The sequence below is a fragment of the Ursus americanus genome, chromosome 2 (genome assembly GCF_024610735.1).
Source record: "Ursus americanus isolate L20-20 chromosome 2, mUrsAme1.1.p, whole genome shotgun sequence".
In the NCBI taxonomy this organism is placed as follows: Eukaryota; Metazoa; Chordata; class Mammalia; order Carnivora; family Ursidae; genus Ursus; species Ursus americanus.
The window spans coordinates 68,236,127-68,259,784 of record NC_142128.1 but is presented as its reverse complement, the minus strand read 5'-3'; the positions used below and the strand labels follow the sequence as shown (position 1 = coordinate 68,259,784).

The window sequence follows — 23,658 nt, the reverse complement described above, 5'->3', positions numbered from 1 at the left end:
AAACTACAACTCCCGAAATGCTCAAAGAGGCTGACGCCGGTCCGGGACACAGTTCCAGCTTTAGGGCAAAGGTGACCCTCTGGGTCCCGCGGCGAAGTAGGGAGCGGTCGGTCCTCGCCTCTTCCCTGATGCATCCAGGGATTTGTAGTTCCCTCAAGGCCGTGGTCTGCCCTTAGGGCCCGTCTCTCACTACAAGTCCCGTGATGAATCGAGGCACGGGCAGCGCCTGCGTGTTGAAGCCGAGGGATCGTGCGGGCGGTGCTACTGGCGGGAGGAGTAAAGATGGCGGTGCGGGGGTCTCCGCCTTCTGCTCCCGGCTGAAGCGCTCTGAGGGAAGCTGCAGCGGCAACTGGGGCAGCAATAGCGATCCAGTGGTGGTAGTTTCAGCAGCAGCTGCTGAGGCGGGAGCAATGGCGGAGCTGGAGCACTTGGGCGGGAAGCGGGCAGAGTCCGCGCGAATGCGGCGGGCTGAGCAGCTTCGGCGCTGGCGGGGCTCGCTGACAGAGCAGGAACCCGCCGAGCGACGAGGCGCGGGGCGGCAGCCGCAGACTCGGCGCGGGAGCCCCAGGGTCCGCTTCGAGGACGGTGCTGTTTTCCTGGCCGCTTGCTCTAGCGGGGACACCGACGAGGTGAAAAAGCTTCTGGCCAGAGGTGCCGACATCAACACGGTCAACGTGGACGGCTTGACAGCCCTGCACCAGGTAACTCCCTTTTCGGTCTTCTAGGCGTCCAAGACGTCTCTTACAGATGAGCCTGTGACCCCTGCGGGCCGCCCATGGGGAGTGTTAGTGTCACCACCGAGCCCTTCTGCACGGACACTGGTCCTTTGGGGCTAGTCGGTTTCATTCTCGTAAGGCTTCCTCCACTCATCAAGTCTTTTTCCGATCCCGGGGTCTCTACCTGAAGGAGTAGTGTCACCCCGCTGCCTGGTCAGTGTTTGTATTTCCCTCCACCTACTTGAGTTGTCATGGTTACTGATGATTTGGTCCCTGGTGTTATCCCTATAGATTAGTCATCTTCACTCTGGTTGGTGTGCCTGTACACTGTGTCACTCGTATAAGCATAGTCAATGTCATTTGTCTGATGCCTTTTCAGAAAATTCAGCTTTCTGTTTGTGTGACCCTATTACAGAATATCTTAGATAACTCGGAGAGTAAACCCCTATATTGGGTTAAGGCAAGCAGATCTTCTGAAACGACACCTATTGTTTTGCTGGTTTGTAAAGATTCATGAACAGTTTGTGTCTCCTACAGGCTCCTAGAACACCCCTGACCCTATTGTTATGGGTGTCTTCTTAGGAGTATTACTGCCCTAAGAGCTTCCTATGGAGAACTAACCTACTGAATCACTTATGTTTGTTTGATACTTGTGGAATAGTCTTTTTCTTTTCTTTTTTCTTAAAGCTTTTTACAGAAATCGTATGCCCTATATATAGCTATAGTATATGGGTTGTGGATAACTTAACAATATTGTGCTTAGTAATAACACTTTTACTTCTCTCATCTTACGCAACAGATTCTTACTTATGCAGTAATGTTCAATATATACTGACTCCACCCTCCCTCCCCGAGTGGAACTTCATCGGTTATTTTGGTGAGCTGAGAGCCGGACACCCACTTCTAGTCTTTCTTATTTTTCTTTACCTGCTGTGTGTACAAAGTGAACATGTTGGCATGAGAATCCACTTCTAAATAATAATTCCATTTTGTGTCATATCACTTCACTGAATGTATTAGCCAGTAGCCTAAAATTATTCCTCACCGTGTTTGCAACCCTTCTCTTTCAGATGGAAGAACCTTCTCTTCTGTTCGTCCTATTTGTATCTGTTTTTTTTTTCCTGCTTATAATAGTGCCCCACCTAAGGTGACAACCAACATTTGTATAGTCCTTTGTTGTTTAAAAATTCTTATATATGTCTTCCACTATGTGAATCTCAGCAGTGATTCTTGAAGTAGGTGTGGCAAGTAGTGTTGTAATTCCCATTTTACAGATGAGGAATCTGAAGCTCAGAAAATTCTTACTTGTGCAAGATTAGAAAGGAGACAAGTTGCTCTTAGGCATGGATTTTTCAGACTTAAAATTCCAGAGCTTTATAGCTCACCTAAGAGGGTCATATTCATTATTTTAAGCTTCTGAACTCTTTGAGAGGGTGAATATTCATTTTTCAAATATATTTGGGATGTTGAGGAGATTGAGATCTGGGTTCTGGAAGGAACCATTTCTTGGGTTCATGGATGATAGAGAAATAGAATTCAGCTTTCTGGTCCACGTGCTCCTTTACTGAATCACTATTCTATCAAAGCACAGCTTTCTTAGTGCAACTCAGTAGCTCTGTTTCTTCTAAGGTGACTCTGCTACCAGAATCTGGTCCTTACCATTCACATTTTAATAATGCCCTGAGAAAAGCATCTGCTTTGAGGTCACTCTGGTAGATCTCCTTCTTATACAAGGTAACCACTTTTCTGATCCCTTCTGAAAGACTGACTTTCTTGGTGCCTTTCCTTCTATCTTAACTACCATCCCAGATTGTGAAGTACAACTTCTCTCACTTCATATGCTTCTCACCTTCAGTAATCTCTTGAAATAGGAGAGGAAGGAGATGACAGCTACGAGGTTTTAAAACAACAACAACAACAACAACAACACCTGCATACACAATGTAGGCATTCGTCCCTCTTTATGGGCCTGGCAATGAGTTGAACTGAATAGGTATACTCAATACTAGACAAATTCAGCTAAAGATTAAGCTGCTTGAAGATTTGAGGCCAAACCTTCTGTTGAGAAACCATCTCTTTGTTTGAATCAAGACAAGGGGCCTTTATTGGCTCAGGAACTCTTTTACAAGTCAGTTTCCATGGAGTGACAGTATATTTCTCCATGCTCTGAAGAACTCTTAAGGTACATAAAAGGTTATATTCAAAATGTGAGACTGGAGCTGCCAGTAGCTGAACAACTTGCTTTGTGACTGATTGTCCTGTGAAATGAAGAGTGGTACAATTATCTGAATTATTTAGTTAAACTATCCATCTGTTATATAAGCATAATATGAATTATCAGGATAATTGCTTTCTTTCTCCCTTTTGTTTGGCCATGGCCTCTTGACCAACTGTGAATTACCATCTTGGCGTGTTGGAAGAAACCCCCAGGTGATATTGGTGGTTGATTTTTCTCCTCCCCCCACAAGGTCATAGTAAATGATTCACACTTCAGGTTGTGGTGCCTTGATGCTACTTTTGACTTAGAGACCTTTCTTTCTTGGCAGCCTTTGCTTAGGCCACGAGGTGCTTGAGTCAATGATAAGCTCCAGGGGGCCTATTAATAATACTTGAAATAGACTGAGGTAAGAAATATCTCAAAGGTTAGACCTTCTCTGATGAAAGCCTTGAAAACTGATGCAGACTAACTAAACTTGGGTGAATAAATTGTATATGCCCTTAGTATCCCACAGTTATCAATGGAAATTAGGCATTACTCTTGATTATATAACCCTTGAAAGCATTTGTTTGCTCACAGAGGAATTCCCGTTTCACATTTTATATATATATATATATATATACACACACACACTATAAGTCATGAAGTATGGATTAATCTACATGGGGTGGTACTTCTTGAAATTTCTTTTATTTTTATTTATTTATTTTGCAAGGTTGATAGTTATCACCTATCTTGGTATCCTTAGTATTACAATCTTGGGTGCTCAGGCTCTTAAAACTCTATCTACCAAATTGTTGGGCTGTTGTAAGAGGCAAGTGCTTGCTTTCAGAAAGGAGATTTTCTGGGATTTGTTAGAATGAGTGCTTGCATATTTCTTCAAAATATATTTTATTGGCACTTGTATCTGTGTTGGGTGTAGTGGATACTAATGTCAGTCCACATAGATGAGGATGATTCTGTACTCGACTCAGAAACTCAGGTCGGTTTTGTAATGGTCTCAGAGTCCAAGTTTGGACCCTCAGGGACACCCCAGACTGGAATTCAACTCCTAGTATTTTCTGTTATTCTTCAGCTGCCTCCATCTAACCCTGTAGCTTCAGGGAGATTAAAATGATCTATTTCTCTGGAAGAAAGGTGGAGACAGAAACAGATGAGGAAGGAGGAAAAGCAGAGCAATTTATATCCCCAGTGAGACAGAGTAAGACAGAAGAAGACTAGTAATGATAATGTGTTCTGTTCAGTACAAAATAGTATGTATATGTGCCAACAGGTTATGGTGAAATAAAACTTGTATTCTTTGTAGTTTGTTTGTTTTTTTTTAAGTTATCTCTATGCCCAACATAGGGCTCAAACCCATAACCCTGAGATCAAGAGTCACATGCCCTATCGACTGAGCCAGCCAGGTGCCCCTAAAACTTGTATTCTTAACCCTTTCTCTTTTATTCCAAGTTCACTGCTTATTTCTCTTATAGTTCCACCTGTGAAATGACTTTGCGTTACCCTGTGTATATTGATAAATTCTGCTAAGTGTCGGGATCCAAGGCAATGTGGGATTAAGAAAATCCTGTTGGCTTCTTCCTTATTGTGGATCTAGAACAGTCATCCTGAGTCATTTTAGTGGTTTACCTCTTCAGATTGGTTGATATGATGCATCAGACTATGTTGGGCACCTGGCTCCTTGCCTTACTAGTATTAGTCCCAAGTTTCCATGCCATAGTGGACCTCAAAGCCAGATTTGAAAAAATAGGCTTATTTTTATGGTGGGGTGTTTTGTTGTTTTGTTTTGTTTTTGAGTACAGATGCAAGTTACTTTTATTTGTTCCCTAGCCAAATTTTTGTTGCCCATTCGTAAAGTCCTGTAGAGTAGCAGTATACTACCATTTGGGCTGATTGAATCTTCTCTGTGAATATTTTTAAGTGGGCAAGCTGTCAGTATGTTTGGTTTAAGCATAATTCTGCTAACGGTAGAAGGTTGGACAGGTCCTATTGGTAAATTAAAATTAAGTCATTGCTTGCTTATTTTTAAAGTATTTTTAAATTAAAATATACTTTATAGGGATGCCTGGGTGGCTCAGTTGGTTAAGTGTCTGCCTTCGGCTCAGGTCATGATCCCAGGGTCCTGGGATCGAGCCGCATGTCAGGCTCCCTACTTAGCCGGGAGTCTACTTGTCCCTCTCCCTCTGCAGCTCCCCCTGCTCGTGCTTGCTCTCTCTCTCTCTGCCAAATAAATAAAATCTTAAAAAATAAAGTATACTTTATATACAGAAAAATTCACCTTTTTGCATGTAGGGTTCTGTGAGTTGTGACAAGTACAAGCAATTGTGTAGCCAGTACTACAGTCAACATATAGAATATTATCATTATCTCCAAGACTTCTTTGTGCTCCGTGTAGCCAACTCCTCCTCCCACCCCCACCCCCTGGCAGCCATTCATCTATGTTCTGTTCCCATAACCACAATGCCGTATAGATGAATCATACAGCATGAAGCCTTTGAATCTGGCTGCTTTCATTTGCTGTAATGCACTGACATTCATCCATTTTGTTGCATGTGTCAGTAGCTCACTGGTGGTATTCCAGTATATGGAAATACTACAGTTTGTTTATACATTCACCAGTTGAAGGACATTTGGATTATTTCCAGTTTTTGGTAATAATGAGTAAAGCTGCTAGAAACATTTCTGTACACGTTGTTGTGTGGACATGTTTCATTTTACTTTGGTCACATTCCTAGCAGTGGGATAACTGAGTCCTGTGGTGATGAGTGTTTAACATATTTTCTTAAAGATTTTATTTATTTATTCACTTGAGAGAGAGGGAGAGTTCAGGGGGAGGAGCAGAGGGGGAGGGACATGCAGACGCTGTGCTGAGCGCAGAGCCGGCCGGGGGCAGGGCTCCATCCCATGACCCTGAGATCATGACCTGAGTCGGATGCCTAACCGACTGAGCCACCCAGGCGCTCCAATGAATGGTTAACTGTAAAAGAAACTGCCAAACTGTTTTCCAAAGTGGCTCTACCATTCTGCATTCCACCTAACAATGTATGAGTTCTGGTTGCTTTGTATCCTTACCAGTCCTTGATATTATCATTTTATTTAAGCTATTCTGATAGTTACATCATGATAAGTCGTTTTTAATGACAGTAGTAAGAATAGTAGTAAGAGCAGCCATAGTAGTTACAGTAGTAGTTGTAGCTCTCACTTATGTGGTATTTACTCTGAGCCAAGGACTCTTCTAAGTTCTTTTAATATATTGTGTGTAATACTCAAAACAACTCATGAGTAAGGTACTTTTATTTTTGTCTGGATTTTATAGAGATAGGGAAACTGAGACACCGCCCAAGGTCACACAGATAATAAATGGCAGAGCTAGAATTTACTTAAGCCCAGGCAGTCTGACTGGGGAGTCCACGTTCTTAACTTTATATTGTCTCTTACTGGACTAAATTGCCTCTCATTCTAAAAAAAAAAAAGAAAAAAAATTAGAAAATGAAATTATAAAAAAAAGTTGAAAGTAATTTAAAATCAGGCTACTCAGAGATATATACTACTAACATTTTAGTATATTCTTTTCAGGTTTTTTTTAACATTATATTGAGTTGATATATATGTGTATAAGAGCATATTTACAAAGTTGGTATCATATACTGTCTCCTGATTTTTTCACTTAACTTTCCTTGTAATTGTTTTCTTATATCATTAAATATGCTTTGAAAGTAAAGTTTTTGACGTTTGAATAGTATGTCATCATTCGGATATGTTTACTATATTATCTTCCTTGTTAGAGGTTTTATTAGATTGTTAATTTACTGCTAATATTGAATGCCTAATAATAGATTGTAAGTCTGTGTTAAAGTGAATGTTTGTTGATAGGTATAGTTTCCGCCCTCAAGAAACTCACAGTCTGGTTTGGAGATAGATAAATAAAAAACAGTTACTTTTAGAGTGTTAATTTCTGTGGTAACAGGGAAAGATGCCTCTAAGTGGAGGAGCAAAGGAAGACAGTCCATGATGATGGAGCCGTGTGGGCTGAGAGATAGGAGTAAGTACGGTGTGCAGGCAGAGGGGACACAGGGGGAGCCCTAATGGATGCGTTTGGAGGGTTAGGGAGTGGATGAGGGTAACATCCTAGAAGGCTTTGAACATCAAACACCAGGCCAAGACTGCTTGATGGAGTCCTCAGCAGAAAATTTTTTTGTGGGTTTGAGCAGGGAGGTTAACCCAACCAAAGTAGCATTAAGGAATATGAAGCTGCATTTGGATTTGAGAGTGATGGAAAGACACAGATGAAAGAACCAGCTGAGAGAATGCAGACGAGAAAGGAAAGGATAATACAGTTCTAGCCTGTGAGTCTGAAAGAATTTTGTTATTCAGATGGATACAGGATTCAGTTCAGTTTTGGACCGAGGAGCTCTGAAGACATCCAAGTACAAATACCCTGTAGGCATCTATGAGTCAAGGCTAATCATCACCTCCCTGTCTAGGCTCCAGTTTCCTCATATTTATGGAGAAATGAGAGTTGGATATTAACATAAAGGTGAGAGTTGAAACAGTGAGCGTGGAGGAGGAGAGGAGAAAATATAAAAGAGAAGAACAAAAAACACAATTAGGTGGTAGGCAGAGGACATAGAAGTTCCCATTAGAGCCACAGGATTACATGGTAGGCTGACAAATGCCCCCTCAAAGATGTCCATGTCCTAATCCCCAGAACCTGTAAATATGTTGCCTTGTATGGTAAAAGGGACTTTGCAGATATGATTAAGTTTAAGGTATTGAAGTGGGAAGATTATCTTGGATTATCCAGGGGAGTCCAGTGTAAGCACAGGAGTCTTTATGGGAGGGGAGGCAGGCAGGAGAGCAGAGTCAGTAACAGATGTGATGATAGAAGCAAGACACAGGAGTGATCAGAGGAAGGGGCTGTGAGCCAAGGAATGCAGGCAGCCTCTAGAGGCTGGAAAAGGCAAGAAAATGGAGTCTCCCCAAAGAGTCTCAAGGAGGAGTGAGCCCTGCCAGACGTTTGACTTTAGCCTGGTGAGACTGAGTTCTGACTCCTGATCTCCAGATCTCCAGATCGGTAAGATAAGAAGTACGTGCTGTTTTAAGCTACTGTGTTTGTGGTAATTTGTTGCAGCAGCAACAGGAAACTAATACAGGGGAGATCCAGGAAAGCACAGTGATGCTGAGGAGTTTCAAGGAACGGATGGTCAATAATGTAAAAGGAAATTGAGGGGAAGACCTAAAAAAACAAAAACAAAAACCTGTCAGACTTGGCCATTTATAACCTTGGAAAGAACAGTTTCAATTGAAAGATGTTTTTGAGGGCTTTTGTAGAGATTATTTGAAGTTTTTTCTTATTAAGTATAAGTTAATCTTTCTGTTGATTTTCGGAAGGAAAAAAATAGGTCTGCCATCAGTATGATTCTTAATATAAATTAGGACCCAAAATATGTGGGAAGATTCCAGAAAGCTGGATTTTGGCTAATTCAAAATAATGAAAATGCTTCATTATTTATGAGTTAAGAATATTTTAGAATATTAAACTTGACTCTGGAAGCAAAAAGGTTATAGTCCTGTTACTGAAGGGCTGATTAGCTAGTTGAGATTATTTTATTTCCCAGTTCTGGTTTGGCCCATTTCCCACTCATTAGCACTGTCACTGGAGGGCAGCCTTAGTGGAGCAGTGATAGTACCAATAAACAGTTTCTTCTGCCATTTATTCTTTCACATTCATTTATTGAATGTCTACTCTATGCCTGACTCTGACGAGATCGGGCACATTCAGGGTGGTATGGCCGTAGACTACTCTATGCCTGACTCTGTGTTTCTTGTTACTGGTTACTTCGCAATTGATATATTTTAGAAATGAACTAGAATTTTGGGAACGCTCTCCAGAATAGCTGGTTCCTATTATCATTTATAATAGGAAATTGTCTACGTAGTGATTTTCTATTTTAGCATCGTGGCTCTTGGGGATTGGAGGAAGAGCATTATATTAATCAGTATTTGTGATTATTTTCATCTGTGCTTGTGGATTTATACCTTTATACCTAAAGATGGTGAAAAATGGAAGCTTGGGATCTTTAATAAATCTTTAGTGTTTCATTATGGTAGTAATAAATCCAGACTCCAGATCTTGACCCAGAATTTTATATAGGGCAAGAAATTGAAACCTCATTTGAAGCTTGCTCAATTTGTTGCCTTCGGGCATGAGGCTTTGAATGTATTGGGGATTTCCCCCCTGCTTTTGAAGTGTAATTTAAAAAATTGTTTTTTAGGAGCACCTGGCTGGCTCAGTCAGTAGAGCATGTGACTCTTGATCTCAGGGTTGTTAAGTTCAAGCCCCACGTTGGGTATAGAGATTACTTAAAAATAAAATCTTTAAAAAAAAAATAAAAAATTGTTTCTTAAATCTTGAATTTTAGATTGTAACCAGTGTGAGTAACTTTGGGGGGCTTGAAGTTTTATCAGGCAACAATGAGCTTATATTCATTTCATGAGTCAATGTAATTGGAAAACTGAATCCTTAGTTCTTAATATTGAAAATTGATCTGCATGTGGTTTCTAATGCAGTACTTTAGTGTGTTGTAGTTATGGGATGGGTTTGTGTAAGAATTTAGAGACGATTTTGTACTTAGTATCTTAAACATTGTCATATTGTGACAATCTTTTGGAATCATATTCTCATGCAGTTTTGGGAAAGTATTTTACATTGGATATATATGGTATAAAACCTGACTGTTACTTATGAATTTTTGGTCTAGTGACCCACTTTCTTTTTATTTTTTTAAAAACTTTTTTTGGGGCACCTGGGTGGCTCAGTTGGTTAAGCGGCTGTGTTCGGCTCAGGTCATGATCCCAGGGTCCTGGGATTGAGCCCCTCGTCGGGCTCCCTGGTTGGTGGGGAGCCTACTTCTCCCTCTCCCTCTACCTGCTGCTGCCCTTCCTTGTGCTCTCTCCCTCTGTCAAATGAATAAATAAAAATCTTAAAAAAAAACTTTTTTATTGTAGAATATTTTAAAATATGAAGTACAAAAGTAAAGAGAATAGTATAAATGAATTCTCAAAACTTACCAACTCATGGCCAATTTTGTTTCATTTATAGGTCCTTTTCTCCTCATCCTCCAACCTACTGGATTATTTTACAGCCAATCCTAGATATAACATACTTTTATTTGTAAATATTTCAATATCTATTTCTAAAAGATGGAAATGTAATAAAAACAATTACAATCTCATTATCATACCTAAATATTGAACACTTATTCCCTAAAATTCTCAAGTATTCAGCAGTGTTTAAATTTCCCTGATGGTTCATGGATTTTTTTTTTTTTTTTTACAGTTGTTCTTCATTGGTTCATATGTACCTTAAGACTCTCTTAATTTATACTTTCCTCCTCACTTTTTTTCTCTGCGGCTTATTTGTTGAAAAACAGGAGTGTTGGTACTGTAGTTTCCCACAGTCTGGATCTTGCTGACTACATGCTTGTAGTGTTAACATGTTCCTTTGTCTCCTGTGATTTTCTATAAACTGGTAATCAGATCTAGAGATTTGATCTGATTCAGATTTGAATTTTTTAGCAAGAACACATCATAGGTGGTGGTGTATGTTTCTCTTGGGAGGCATATAATACCTAGTTATCTCTCTCATCGTGGTTTAATGGCATTGGTGGCCTAACAGAATTTTGACGTTTCAAGCCAGTCTTGACTAGACCTGAACTTTAGTAATTAATTGATTTTTACAATTATCATCACATTTTCTTGTGTTGACCCTCTAATCGGGATACCAGTGATCAATTCAAAAAATTGTGAACATTGTGAATAAAATGGTGAATAGAGGTATAGTATATTGACTGTTAGAAGGCTTGACATGGTACTCCGCAAATTTAGATTAGTACCCTTCATGTGTAAATATTTGTCAGTGATGATGACAATGGAGTATACTTTATCACCTCAGTTCCATTAACTCTGAACTGAAGTTCCCCTTATTTTGAAATAGTGTTCAAAGTTCCCGCTCAGTAATATGGTTTCTTGTCCCCTAAGATCACCACCAACCCTTGACCTTTGTTACAAAAGAAAATTGGAGGGGCACCTGGGTGGCGCAGTCAGTTGAGCATCGGACTCTTGATTTTGGCTCTGGTTGTGATCTCAGGGTTGTGAGATTGAGCCCTGTATTGGGCTCTGCACTCAGTGAGGAGTCTGTTTAAGATTCTCTTTCCCTCTCCCCCTTCCCCCCCCACCCCCAGAAAAAAGTGGGTTCTCTCTCTCTCTCTCTCTAAGATAAATAAATAATTCTTAAAAAAAAAAAAAGAAAGAAAAGAAAACGTGAAAGCCTCCAAAGAAAACTAAAAAAAATATAGGGTAAATTGGCTGTACAAGGAGAGAGAGACTTTATAGGCACCTGGCCTTACAAGGGAGAAGATAGGAAGAGAAGAGTGCCCAATACAAGTGCGACAGTTTTGGACAGTCACCTGTAGGCAAATGATGTGCTTATCTTGGAAAATGAAAATGACATTTGGAATATTCATATGGAGGTTGGGTTGGCTGACTTTGTGGTGTGCTCTTTGAGGCGGAGAAGAGATCTGCCCTTCTAACTGACCATGAATTTCACAGTAGAGTGTATGGTATGAACTATGTTTTATTTATATGAGGCATTTCATGGGAAACAGGTTTACTTTCTTTCTGCTTCTCTGCAACATTTTTGCCAGGTTTCTTATTTTAGTTAGCTGTTTTTATTCATTTACTCATTTTTTAAGTCAGTTGGCCCAGCTCTGAGCTATGACCGCAAAGTGCCAGTGCAGATTGTGTTTGGGTCTTTTGGATGCAGCTTCAGTGTTACATGATCGCGCCTCTTGTATTGATTTTCCTCCCCATGTTTAGATCGTGTCCTGTTGACAGTAAATAGTATGAAAAATGAGGTCAAAAGAATGACTCACCTCATTATAAATCACCCGAGGTAATGGAAAATGATTTGAAGGATGACCGAGCTGTGTTCCATCTGTTGAGAATCACTTCGCCCGTTGGAGAGCTCCTGCAGCACACAGACTCAAGTGAGAAGGCCCTTCCATTCGTGTCTCACCAAGTGCCATACTGGGCTAGTATCAGGAGAATGTTACTGCTGGAACTCTTAAGTGCTTAGTAGATTTTAAAAATAGGCAACATATTTTTGATTGGTATCCGTTTTCAGGTGAGAGTGGAGACTTGTTTGCCTTGTTTCAGTTATTTCTGTGCTATAGCAGGATCACCAAGGCTCCAGGGTTTTTATAGGGGAAGAACTTTGAAATATAATGATTTTTATCTCTCTGTTTCTAGTCAGTATCTATATTATTATTAAGAAGGCTCTTATCTTCACCTTTTTAAATACCAAGAGAAGAGAAAATTCCTGTTCTTCTTGTAATGCACTTCTTTTTTTTTTGATTTAAATATTTTATTTATTTATTTGACAGAGAGAGACAGCCAACGAGAGAGGGAGCACAAGCAGGGGGAGTGGGAGAGGAAGAAGCAGGCTCTTAGCGGAGGAGTCTGATGCGGGGCTCCATCCCAGAACGCAGGGATCACGCCCTGAGCCGAAGGCAGACGCTTAATGACTGCGCCACCCAGGCACCCCTTGTAATGCACTTCTATGCTTAGATCATTAAATATTTGATCCTTTATTAATTGTTTTTGGCCAGATATTTATTGGGTACTTCCTAGATGCCAGATCTTTTAGTAGATGCTGGGATACAATGATGGCAGAGTCCCTGCCTTTAGGGATTCTGCAGTTATTGGAAAACTCATAGTTTTAAAGATATAATCTGGTTCCTGTTACTCCCATTTAGCATTGAATCCATTTCCTATTATCCTGTTCATAATAAAAGTGAAAAAAGGGTATTGATCGTTATCTGTAATTTGCCTTTGCATATTTTTAGATTATCAAGTCTTGGTCCTCAGCCTTGTGTAATTCAGTCCCTAGCCTTCTCTAATCTAATGAACATGACCATCCGTTTAATTTAATTTAAGATCAATTTCCAACTCATTAATCATTTGCTATCTCTCCTGTGGATTTTTAAGCTCTCCGGCTCTCTTTGGGCTCAGTGGCTCAGTGATAGTCAGAAATGTCTTCAACTCTGGGAACCAGCTCTAGGGTAAAAGACTATTATAGGGCCCCTTGAAAGTAGAGTTGCAGGACTAGCCATTATGTATTTGTTTTGTTACAGGAATATCAAATTCCAGGACATTATAGCAAAAAGAACATTAGAGGACAAATTCTGATCCACCTCTGTCACTTTACAAATGAGAATCTGAGGTCTAGAAAGAAGCTAAAAGAATGCTATAAGATGGAACAGAAATAAAATATAATATAAAAAATAAAATATAATGAAATGTTTTATTTATAAGACTAATGATCCAATTTCTGCTTGATATTTTTTTCTATCTGTGAAAGATAATTTTGGGAAAAAGTAAAATATTCTCTAAATTCTTTTAAGAACTATGATACTCTGTAGTTGTATTTCTCTTTTGCAAACTTCAATATAATAGAATTCTCATGCTATAATTATTTACATTTCAAGAGAATTAATCTGAGTTCTTTTAAAGTATTGGTTTCACATTTAATTTAGCCATCTCTATATTTATTGCTAAGTAACATCATAGCATTAAAGCAAAATTATATAAAAGAAAAAACCAACTCGTTAGTACAAATAGTACCCTAACACATGGACTGTTTTCACTTTTCTTTGTTCTTTCCCAGGCTATGTTAATTTTTACAAATGTTTTAACACGGTAGAAATCACAGTGTGTCATGATTATAGCAAGTACTGTACTGAGTGCCCGCTGTGTACCAAGTGTTGCACCATGCATTTTCTTTTAAAATTATTTTTACATCAAGAGCTCTACCAAGTGAGTGGTATTATTTCATTTAATAATAAGGAAGTAGAATCAGAGAAGGTAATTTGCCCTTACCTAGGTCTCATTGAATCTAGGTCTGTCTGACTCAGAAGCTTCAAGTTTCCTGCCTAGGTTTTGCTGCTTTTTTCTTTTTTAAAAAGATTTTATTTATTTGAGGGACAGAGAAAGAGAGAATGTGCGCGTGCGCGCACATGAGCAGGAGGAGGGGCAGAGGAATCAGCAGAGTCCCGGCTGAGTGCGGAGCCCAGCGCAGGACTCTGTCGCAGGACGTTGAGATCACGCTCTCAGCCCAAGTTAGAGGCTTAACTGACCTAGCCGCCTAGGCAAGCCATGCTGCTTTTCTGACATCCTGGTTCACCTCTCCTTTTAGAACTTCTATTTGTTTATTTTTTTAAAGTAGGTTTTATGCCCAACATGGGGTTTGAACTCACCACCCCAAAATTAAGAGGCACATGTTCCACCAACTGAGCCAGCCAAGCACCCCTAGACCTTCTGTTTACTTTTAAAAGGCCTCTTAGATCTCTTAGATGCATACCATTTTGGGGCGAGGGGGGAGATTTCCTTTTTTTGCATTCTGTTGCTCCTTTGATTTTTACATCGTCAGAATTCTGTATCTACTCTGAGATGATGCATGACTTCCCTACCTCTTTTGTGTGGCATGTGCAGAAAATGAGGTCATTTGGATAGCCCACTTGGGAGACTTGGGAGTTTTGTATAAAAAGTCATTGTATTTTCCTAATATACCGTGATAAAATCTATTAAAAATCAGACTTTGGCTAATTGTTAGCATTAAAATCTATTAATAATAAACAGGGGTGCCTGGTTGGCTCAGTTGGTGGAGCATGTGACTCTTGATCTTGGGGTTGTAAGTTCCAGCTCCACTTGGGTGTAGAGAATACTTAAAAACAACATCTTTAAAAAAAATTTTTTTTTAAATCTTTATTTAAAAAACAAAAAGTAAGTAGATCAAGAAGTCACAATTAAGAAATGAACAAAATCAATTATGTCTTATTTAGAAACACCTAGTAATAGCAGGTGTATTAATAATGATGCTGTTGGTCATGATGATAATTATGACATACCTCTCTTCTAGTTAGAAATATTGTGGAAAAATTAGAGCAAATTAAATAGAAAAACAATATATTTTACATGTGCATGCAAGACATAGAACTTCACTAGTGTTAAACAATGTAGACTAAAATTAAAATATAGGTGAAAATGATTCAATAGGAAGATCAAGGAAAGGGCTATTTTACGGAGTCACTATAGCAAGCTCTCTGGCGATGGAGTTTTCTATACCAACATTATTATTTCTAAATTTAGGAAGTTTATAGAGATAGCCATACAAATTAAATACAATTTTACCTATTTTAAATTTTGATTGGTTGCAAAAACATTTTTTAATAGTATTACAAAATTTCATTCAGAAGATCTTTGCTTCATCCGTAACACATTTGTAGTACAATATATGATTGGGAAGAGCTGATAGAAAGCCCTTTAGATCAAACATTTAATAGTTTGCCCTCAGTAAATATTGACTGTTATTATTTTGTTGAATGACTATAGCAAAATGGTTAAGATTATGATTAAACTATACTTGGGTCTTAATCCTGGCTTTGCTTCTTACCAAGCTTTGTGTAAGCTGTCTGAGCACAGTGCCTGATTCTTAAAAGGTGTGTAGCTGATTTTTCCGTTAGTCTTGAGAGAAAGACCAAAATCTTTAATGAGGCCTTGTCATGACCCACCAAGCACTATATGATCTAATCCCTATCACTATTTGATTATCTATCTGAACTCATTTTTCTTCTTGCTCATTCCACTCAACCACATTGGCCTCTTCCCTGTTTCTGAGAAACTCCAGTTGCTGTTCCTGCTGAAGGACCTTGCCATCTATTATCCCTTCTGCCTAGAAGGCTACTTAATCAGATATCCATATGCCTTGCTTTTTTTATTTTCTACAGATCTTTACTCAAATGTTACCTTTGCAGCGAAGCATTCCCTGGCCATCTGTCTAAAAATTTCAGGTGAACTTTTCTCATTTTCTTATTTTTAAAAATTGAGGTATATATTACATATAGTAAAATGCATAGCTCTTAAATGTACAGTTTGTTGGGTTTTGACAGTGTGTGCAACTATATAACTGTCACCCAAATCAAGAAACAGGACATTTTCATCACCCTTGAAAGTTATATTTGAACTTTGCCTAGGCAATCACTACTGTGATTTCTGTCATTCTAGGTTAGTTTGGCTATTCTTAAAATGGAAATATATGTGCTTCTCTATCTTTGGTTTCTTGAGCTGAACATGTTTTTGAAGTTTATCCATTTTTTAGTTTATCAGTACTTCATTCATTTTATGGCTGAGTAGTTATTCCATCTTATGAATTTTCATAATTTATTTATCCTCCTGTAGATTGACTTTTGGATTCTTTCTTTCCTTTTTTTTTCCCTCCTCCTTCTATTATGAATAAAACTGTATGAATATTGTTCTACCGTACAAGTCCTTTTGTAGATACATGTTTTCCTTTCTCTTGGGTAAATACCTAGGGATGAAATTGCTGGGTTATAGAGTATGTGAAATTTTAGTTTTATTAATAACTTTAGCCTTCCAATGTGGTTGTACCATTTTATACTACTACTAGTCATGAATGTTTGTTCCACTTCCTTCTTAAATTTTTTATTGTCAGTCTTTTTTGTTGTTGTTCGTAGTCTTTTTAATATTAGCCATCCTTGTGTTTGTGTATTGCTATCTCATTGAGGTTTTTTGTTTTTGTTTTTAAAGATTTTATTTATTTATTTGGGAGAGAGCGAGCGAGCATGAGCGAGCGGGGTGGGTGGGAGGGGGGGAGAAGAGGGAGAGACAAAATCCCAAACAGCCTCCCAGCTGAGCCCAGAGGGCTCGATCCCAGGACCCTGAGATCATGACCTGAGCCAAAATCAGGAGTTGGGACTCCCAGCCGACTGAGCCACCCAGGCGCCCCTCTCACTGAGGTTTTAATTTGGGATGACTAATGATGTTAAACACCTCATGTATTTATTGGTCATTTGGAGAGAGAGAGAGAGAGAGTGTGTGTGTGTGTGTGTGTGTGTGTGTGTGTGTGTGTGTGTGTGTGTAGTGTCTGATTCAGATCTTTTGCACTTAAAAATATTTTTTGGTCCTTTTATTATTGATTTGTAGAATTCTTGATATTTTCTGGATACAAGTCCTTGGTCAGATATGTATTATAAATCTTTTCTATCTATGGCTTCTTTTTCATGTTATCTTTTTGCTTTTTGTTTTCACATTCTTATCTTTTTTTTAATTTTTATTTTTTATTTTTATTTTTTTAAAGATTTTATTTATTTATTTGACAGAGATAGAGACAGCCAGCAAGAGAGGGAACACAAGCAGGGGGAGTGGGAGAGGAAGAAGCAGGCCCATAGCATAGGAGCCTGATGTGGGGCTCGATCCCATAACGCCAGGATCACGCCCGGAGCCGAAGGCAGACGCTTAACCACTGTGCCACCCAGGCGCCCCGCACATTCTTATCTTTTTTTTTAAAAAGATTTTATTTATTTATTTGAGATTGAGAGAGTGAGCAAGAGAGAGAGCACATAAGCAGGGACCGAGGGAGAGGGAGAAGCAGACTTCCCTGCTAAGCAGGGAGCCTAATGTGGGGTTTAATCCCAGGACCCTGGGATCATGACCTGAACTGAAGGCAGGCGCTTAACTGACTGAGCCACCCAGCTGCCCCATCATTTTTTTTTTAAATAAACTTTTAGATTTACAAGAAAGGTGCTTACAAAGATAGTTCAGGGAGTTCTTATATACCCTTCACCCAGCTTCCCCTAGTATTAACACCTTACTTAACCACAGTATATTTGTCAAAAGAGTTATCATTTTTTTATTCATGTTCTGAATGGCATTTAATTCATTATGTTTTCTAACCAGGTCTTACTTGGATTAGAAAAGCTATTTTTAAAAAATAGTATTATTTATTTGATTTTCTTACTGAACTATATTATTTACCAGGTTTATCAAGTTATGGATTTCCAGTTAGATATTAGCATCTATTAACAGTGATGATTTTTTTAAAGATTTCTAATTTATTTTTGAGAGACAGCAAGTGAGAGAGAGAGGGAGAGAGCACAGAGGGAGTGGGAGAAGAAGACTCCCCACTGAGTGGAGAGCTGATGTGGAGATCGATCCCAGGCCCCTTGGATCATGACCTGAGCCGAAGGCAGACGCTTAACCAACTGAGCCACCCAGGCACCCCAGTGATGATTTTTTTTTTTGTCTTTGTCCTTCAAGATTTAAACTTTTGAAGCACAGAAGCTAGCACTTTGATGATGTCCAATTTATCTATTTTTTTTCTTTTGTTGCTTTTAGTGTCATATTTAAGAAACCATTGCCTAATTCAAGGTCACAGAATTTACGGCTATTTTCTCTTCTAAGAGTTTTATAGTTTTAGGGGTGCCTGGCCGGCTTACTCAGTAGAGCATGTGACTCTTGATCTCGGAGTTGTAAGTTCAAGTCCCACAAAGGTGTAGAGATTACTTAAAAATAAAATCTTCTGGGGTGCCTGGGTGGCTCAGTCAGTTAAGTATCTGACTCTTCATCTCAGCTCAGATCTTGATCTCAGGGTCATGAGTTCAAGCCCGATATTGGGCTCCATGCCCAGCTTAAAATATAAATTAACTAATGAATTAAAAAATAATAATAAAATAAAATCTTTTTAAAAAGAGTTTTATTGTTTTATATCTTAATTTGGGTCTTTGATGCATTTTAAGTTAACTTCTTATATGGTGTGAGGTAAAGGTCCATCTTCACTCTTTTGCATGTGAATATCCAGTTGTTCCAGCACCATTTGTTGCAACGACTCTAAGGTTTAAACCTTTTTTTCCCGGTCTTCATTTTTCGGCCAGAACCTCAAACAGTATTGTTATAATAATGATAGATGGCATCTTTGTCTATTTTTTTCTTTAATGAGAATATCTCTAGTAGTCCTCCATTAAATGATGTTTACCTTGTTTTAAAAAGCTTCTTTTGAGTAAGGAATTTTCCTGTTTCTGATTTGTTAAGGGTTTTTTTTAAAGATATATTTATTTATTTTAGGAGAGACCACACGCAAGCGGGGGAAGGGGCAGAGGGAGAGGGAGAAAATCTCAAGCAGACTTCCTGCTGAGCACAGAGCCTGACACAGGGCTCAATCTTACAAACCTGAGATCATGACCCTGAGATCATGACCTGAGCTGAAATCAAGAGTGGGACGCTTAACTGACTGAGCCACCCAGGTGCCCATGTTAAGGTTTTTAAAAATGTTTTTATATTGCAAATTTTTATATACAGATAGAAAAGTGTGCATAAAACATAAATGTACAAATTAGTGGATTTTTTAAAAAGATTTTTTATTTATTTATGTGACAGAGAGACAGCCAGCGAGAGAGGGAACACAAGCAGGGGGAGTGGGAGAGGAAGAAGCAGGCTCCTAGCCGAGGAGCCCGATGTGGGACTCGATCCCGGAACGCCAGGATCACGCCCTGAGCCGAAGGCAGACGCTTAACGACTGCGCTACCCAGGCACCCCAAATTAGTGGATTTTTTAAAGCAAAGACTTGAATTACCACCACCTTGGTCAAGAAATTAAAGATTTGCTAATGATTTAAAGAATAGTCATGGATATTAATTTTTTTATACTTTTGATGTTAAAACCATTAATTAACAACCCTGGGAAGTTTAAAGGGGTTATTGGTGTGATATCACACACAGTATCCTTTAAAAGTGCCAATTATCAACTATAGCTTTAATTGAGGCACTGGGGCTGCCATCGTTTTACATTTTCAGAGGATCTGCTTTTCTCCTGTGCTTAAGTGATATCTGTCTGTATTCTCATTATCTGTCCTTGGATGGCTCACAGGTACCTCAAACATATTTTTTATGAACTGCTTCTCTTTCTGTGTTTCCTGTCTTAGTAAATGGTACCTCCCTCTACCCAGTTGTTAAGCGAAACCTGCATAACATCTATGACTCCTTCTTTTCTGGATTCATTTCTTCAGCAGTGTTTATCTAGCACTTACTATGGGCTAGATACTTATTAGCACTGAGGATGTAATAAAGAACAAAACAGACATGGTATTCTCATGAGCTTACATCACCATATCCTGTGGATAGCACCTCCTGAATGTCTGTCAGATGTGTCTGCTTTCATTTGTTCCCCTCACCATTACTGTAGTCCAAGTCATTATCTTTCACCTGGGTTACAGAAATAGTCTGCCGAATAGTTTCCCTGCTTCTACTTTGCCTTTCCCAACCGTTTCCTGTACTTCAGCCAAGAACAGCTGAACATTTTATACTTTCCTTAAAATCCTCCAGTGTTTGTCATTGCCCTGTTTTCCAGTCTCACTTTTTGCCATTTCCAACTTTGAATTCTGCACTTCAGCTATATTTCATTTCCTCAATCATTTGATATTCTCTTTTTAGTACATCTCCTTCTACTTCTCCAATGCTTATTGTCTCTCTCTGCTTACCCATTTTTCATGTCTCAGGTTCAACATCATTATCTCCAAGGAGTGTCCGCATAACTTACCCGCACTATATTTTCCCATGTTAAGTACTTCTGCATTTTCCTTTCGTATCTGGTAGCGTACCTATCATAGCACTTGTCATATAGTCTTATAGTTTCTCATTTCTTTGGCTGTCTTCACCTAGCCAGACTTCAAGCTCTGGGAGGGCAGGGACTATGCCTACCTTATTTGCCATTGTGTTAACTGCATCTACCACAATATCTATTAAATTTTAGGCATTGGGAATAAATATTTGTTCAGTGAATAAACTAATTAGTGGTAGGGGGTAGTAGCAAGGGAGGAGCAGTGAATTGTTCTAGCCAATAATTTAATGAGAATAATCAGAATTGGAATTAGGGGTCATATTTCAAACCTTATAACTTTCTTTGCTTCAAAGTATATGTTTTTTTTTTCTTAGTGATTCATTTTCCATTTTGGATTTTTTTTTTAGTCAGTTTAACTTTGGTTGCTTAGGACTTAGAGGGAATTAGGAATTGAATATCATGTTCTTAGGTCTTTTGAAGACCAAGAGAACAAGAAGGAGAGCATAAACCAGGATTTTGGATGCTAAAAATATTGCAGAATTTAGAGCCTTGACCTTCAGGCAGTGTGTCAGTGTGATGAGTGCAACTGTTAGGAATAAGTCTCTGATACAGAAAGTTTTTGCAAAGTTCAGACCGTTTGCTATGTCGTAAGTATTAGAGCTTTGAAATCAGCTAGAAGCAAATCAAAACACTAAATTGAATGGATTGGAAGAAATGCAAGAGTTGTAGTAAGAATAAAACAAACATTTTTAGCATAGTTTGGGGATTGGTAAATAAATGCGGTGTTGTCAATAAAGATAAGAATTACATCCTTTTAGAAATTATAATGAATGAAATAAAATTTGTGTATCATGTATTTGATATAAAAATTACACTGGAAGTTGTTATTTGTAGTAAAGGAATATGGAAAGGATCTTTAAAGTTTTCTTCAATATAATATAAATGTTAAATAATGTAATAGGATAATAGACTAAGGTCCCAGAGTACATCAGGGACCATTTTCTTCAACCTGGTAGCTTTCTCTTTATGATTGCTGAGAGACTGTTGGTCAAGGACAATAGATACTTCTGTCCACTACGCTGTGTTTAAGATCTCAGCAGTATAAAGAAAAGTAAAAGAAACCTTCTCTTCCTTTAAGAACTTTGTACACTATTTGGTGAGAAAAGACATAGTTACATGAAAACAACAACAACAAAACCAGCTGTTTAAGGTAGGACAATTATGGAATGATTAGATTGGGTAATTAGTATAGAAGTTTTGAAGAAAGAGAGGTTACTATCAATGGGAAAGGCACTGTTTCTGACAGGTTGGCCATCTCATAACTGCTTATTAAACAGATTGAATATTTTGAAGCAAATAAGTAATGTTAAAAGAGTAGTATTTTAAGTGATTAATTTATAAAATTGTATTGGAGAGATTGATTTGAGGAGGGAGAGACAAAAGATGCACAATAGCTGATGATCATAGCCTCCATGACTGTATTCCCAGTCATCTACTAGACGTCTTGATCTGCATGTCTTACAGACGTACCTCAGTCTCAGTATTTCCAGAGCAAAACTGTTTTTTCATCCCAAAAACCTGTTGCTCCTCCTCCTTCTCTTCTCATCTTCCCTTCATAAACCATTCAGTCATCTAAGACATTAGGTCTCTTTTGTCAGGCCCACCATTGATGCTCAGCTGACTGCAGGGAACACATGTTAAAAATAGAGACTCTTGGTCCTGCCCTCCAAAGAACCCGATTCAGTAGGTCTGGGGTAGGACCCAGGAACCGTTTACTCTGATGCTCATCCGAATTTGGGAATCATTGGTGAAAACTGGGACTTGCTCCCTTCCTTCCTTCCCCTATGACCTACTGAATCATCAAGACTTGTCAGTTGTACCTTCCTCATGTCTCTTAACTCTGTCTTTTTGTCTCCATTTACATGGATGGTACCCTAGTTCAGGCATCGCGCATGCGAACCAGTAGGCACATATTTTTTTAAGTGGTTGTTGAATAAATGAATGTATCATTGCCATAGTCTGCTATAGGTCTCCCTTTTTCTAATTTTGCACATACTACAGTCCATGTTTAATAGTACTTTCAGTTATCTTTAAAATATCAATCTAATAATGTAAGCTTCCTTAAAAAAAAACTCTGCAATGGTTACCAAATTTTATTACACATTAGGATACTCATTCAAATACAGATGCCTCAGCCCTATCTCTAAAAATTCCAATTCAGTAGCTCTGGGGTAGAGCCCAGGAATCTGTATTTTTTCCATGCATCTCAGGTTATTCTGATGTAGTTTGGCAATGGAACTATTGACATAGAGAGTAAAACGGCTGACTCTCTCCATGGCGTGGAAATTTTTCAACCCATCTTACCAGTTTCTTTCCCCACTGCTCAACCATATTCACATACCTATACATTTATTACTTGCCATTTCCTGAGCACATCTCATGAACATTTGCTCATGTTGTTCTCCTTGCTTACATTGCCCTCCCTGCCCTCCTAAATCTTTCAAGGTTCTGCTTAGATGTCACTTTCTCTGCAGAGTCTACCTTGTCAGAATTTATTTGTCCTTCCTTCTTGTCCTCATAACATCTTGCTCTTCATGCTAGTTTAGCAACTACGTGTGATATCATCTTATACAAATTCATATTTAACCTTTCTTATGCTAGACTAAGAGTACCTGATAACAGGAAGCATATTTCAACCATCTTTTTCTCCTTAGTGCCCAGTATACTCCTTAAATGAATGAATCAGTGTTCACTAAAGTTCTGAGAGAAGATGGATTCTGTTATTGTCAGGAAGAGCAAACTGAGGTCTGACCCTTCGAGAATTTACATGTTTGGGAAGAGAAAGACTGATCATAGAGAAAGCTGAAGAACTAGTTAGTTATCAAGGAAGCTAAGGAAGCCTCAAGAGAGACTGTTTAATTGCTCCTTCATCCAGCTGTTCACTAAATACATCTGTATTTATTGAGCATTTACTATGTGTCAGGCATTATTCTGGGTGACTAACAAGGGATATTATTTGCTGCCGAGAACTTGGATGTGTATTTGTGTCTAAAACAGAAAGACAGAAACATCAAAATCTTAAAAAAAAAACTTGATTTTATCTTAATGAGGTTTAGAATTGAGGCTTCTTTCTACACTGTTCAGTCAGTTATCTCCATCTTTTAGAGGAAAGAAGATCAATATGTAACTATCACATTAACCCCTGAATGCCTGGCCCGCACAGGGGTTCAAGTCTGTTATTTTTCATCATTCCCT

General features: G+C 38.7%; 1 protein-coding gene across 8 annotated transcripts in view; it reads left to right on the top strand.

The window, feature by feature from the left end:
* The first annotated feature begins 244 nt into the window (after positions 1–244).
* Positions 245–23,658, top strand: part of PPP1R12B (protein phosphatase 1 regulatory subunit 12B) — a 200,995-nt gene continuing 177,581 nt past the window's right edge. For 3 of the 8 annotated variants that reach the window (XM_045787644.2, XM_045787643.2, XM_045787641.2), the window contains exon 1: positions 247–701. In XM_045787644.2, coding sequence (XP_045643600.1) covers positions 411–701 — 291 coding nt within the window. In that variant the 5' untranslated portion in view covers positions 247–410. Of the gene's footprint in view, positions 702–23,658 lie in introns of all 8 variants that reach the window. The other 5 variants (XM_087857164.1, XM_087857160.1, XM_045787645.2 and 2 more) reach the window with 3 other exon arrangements.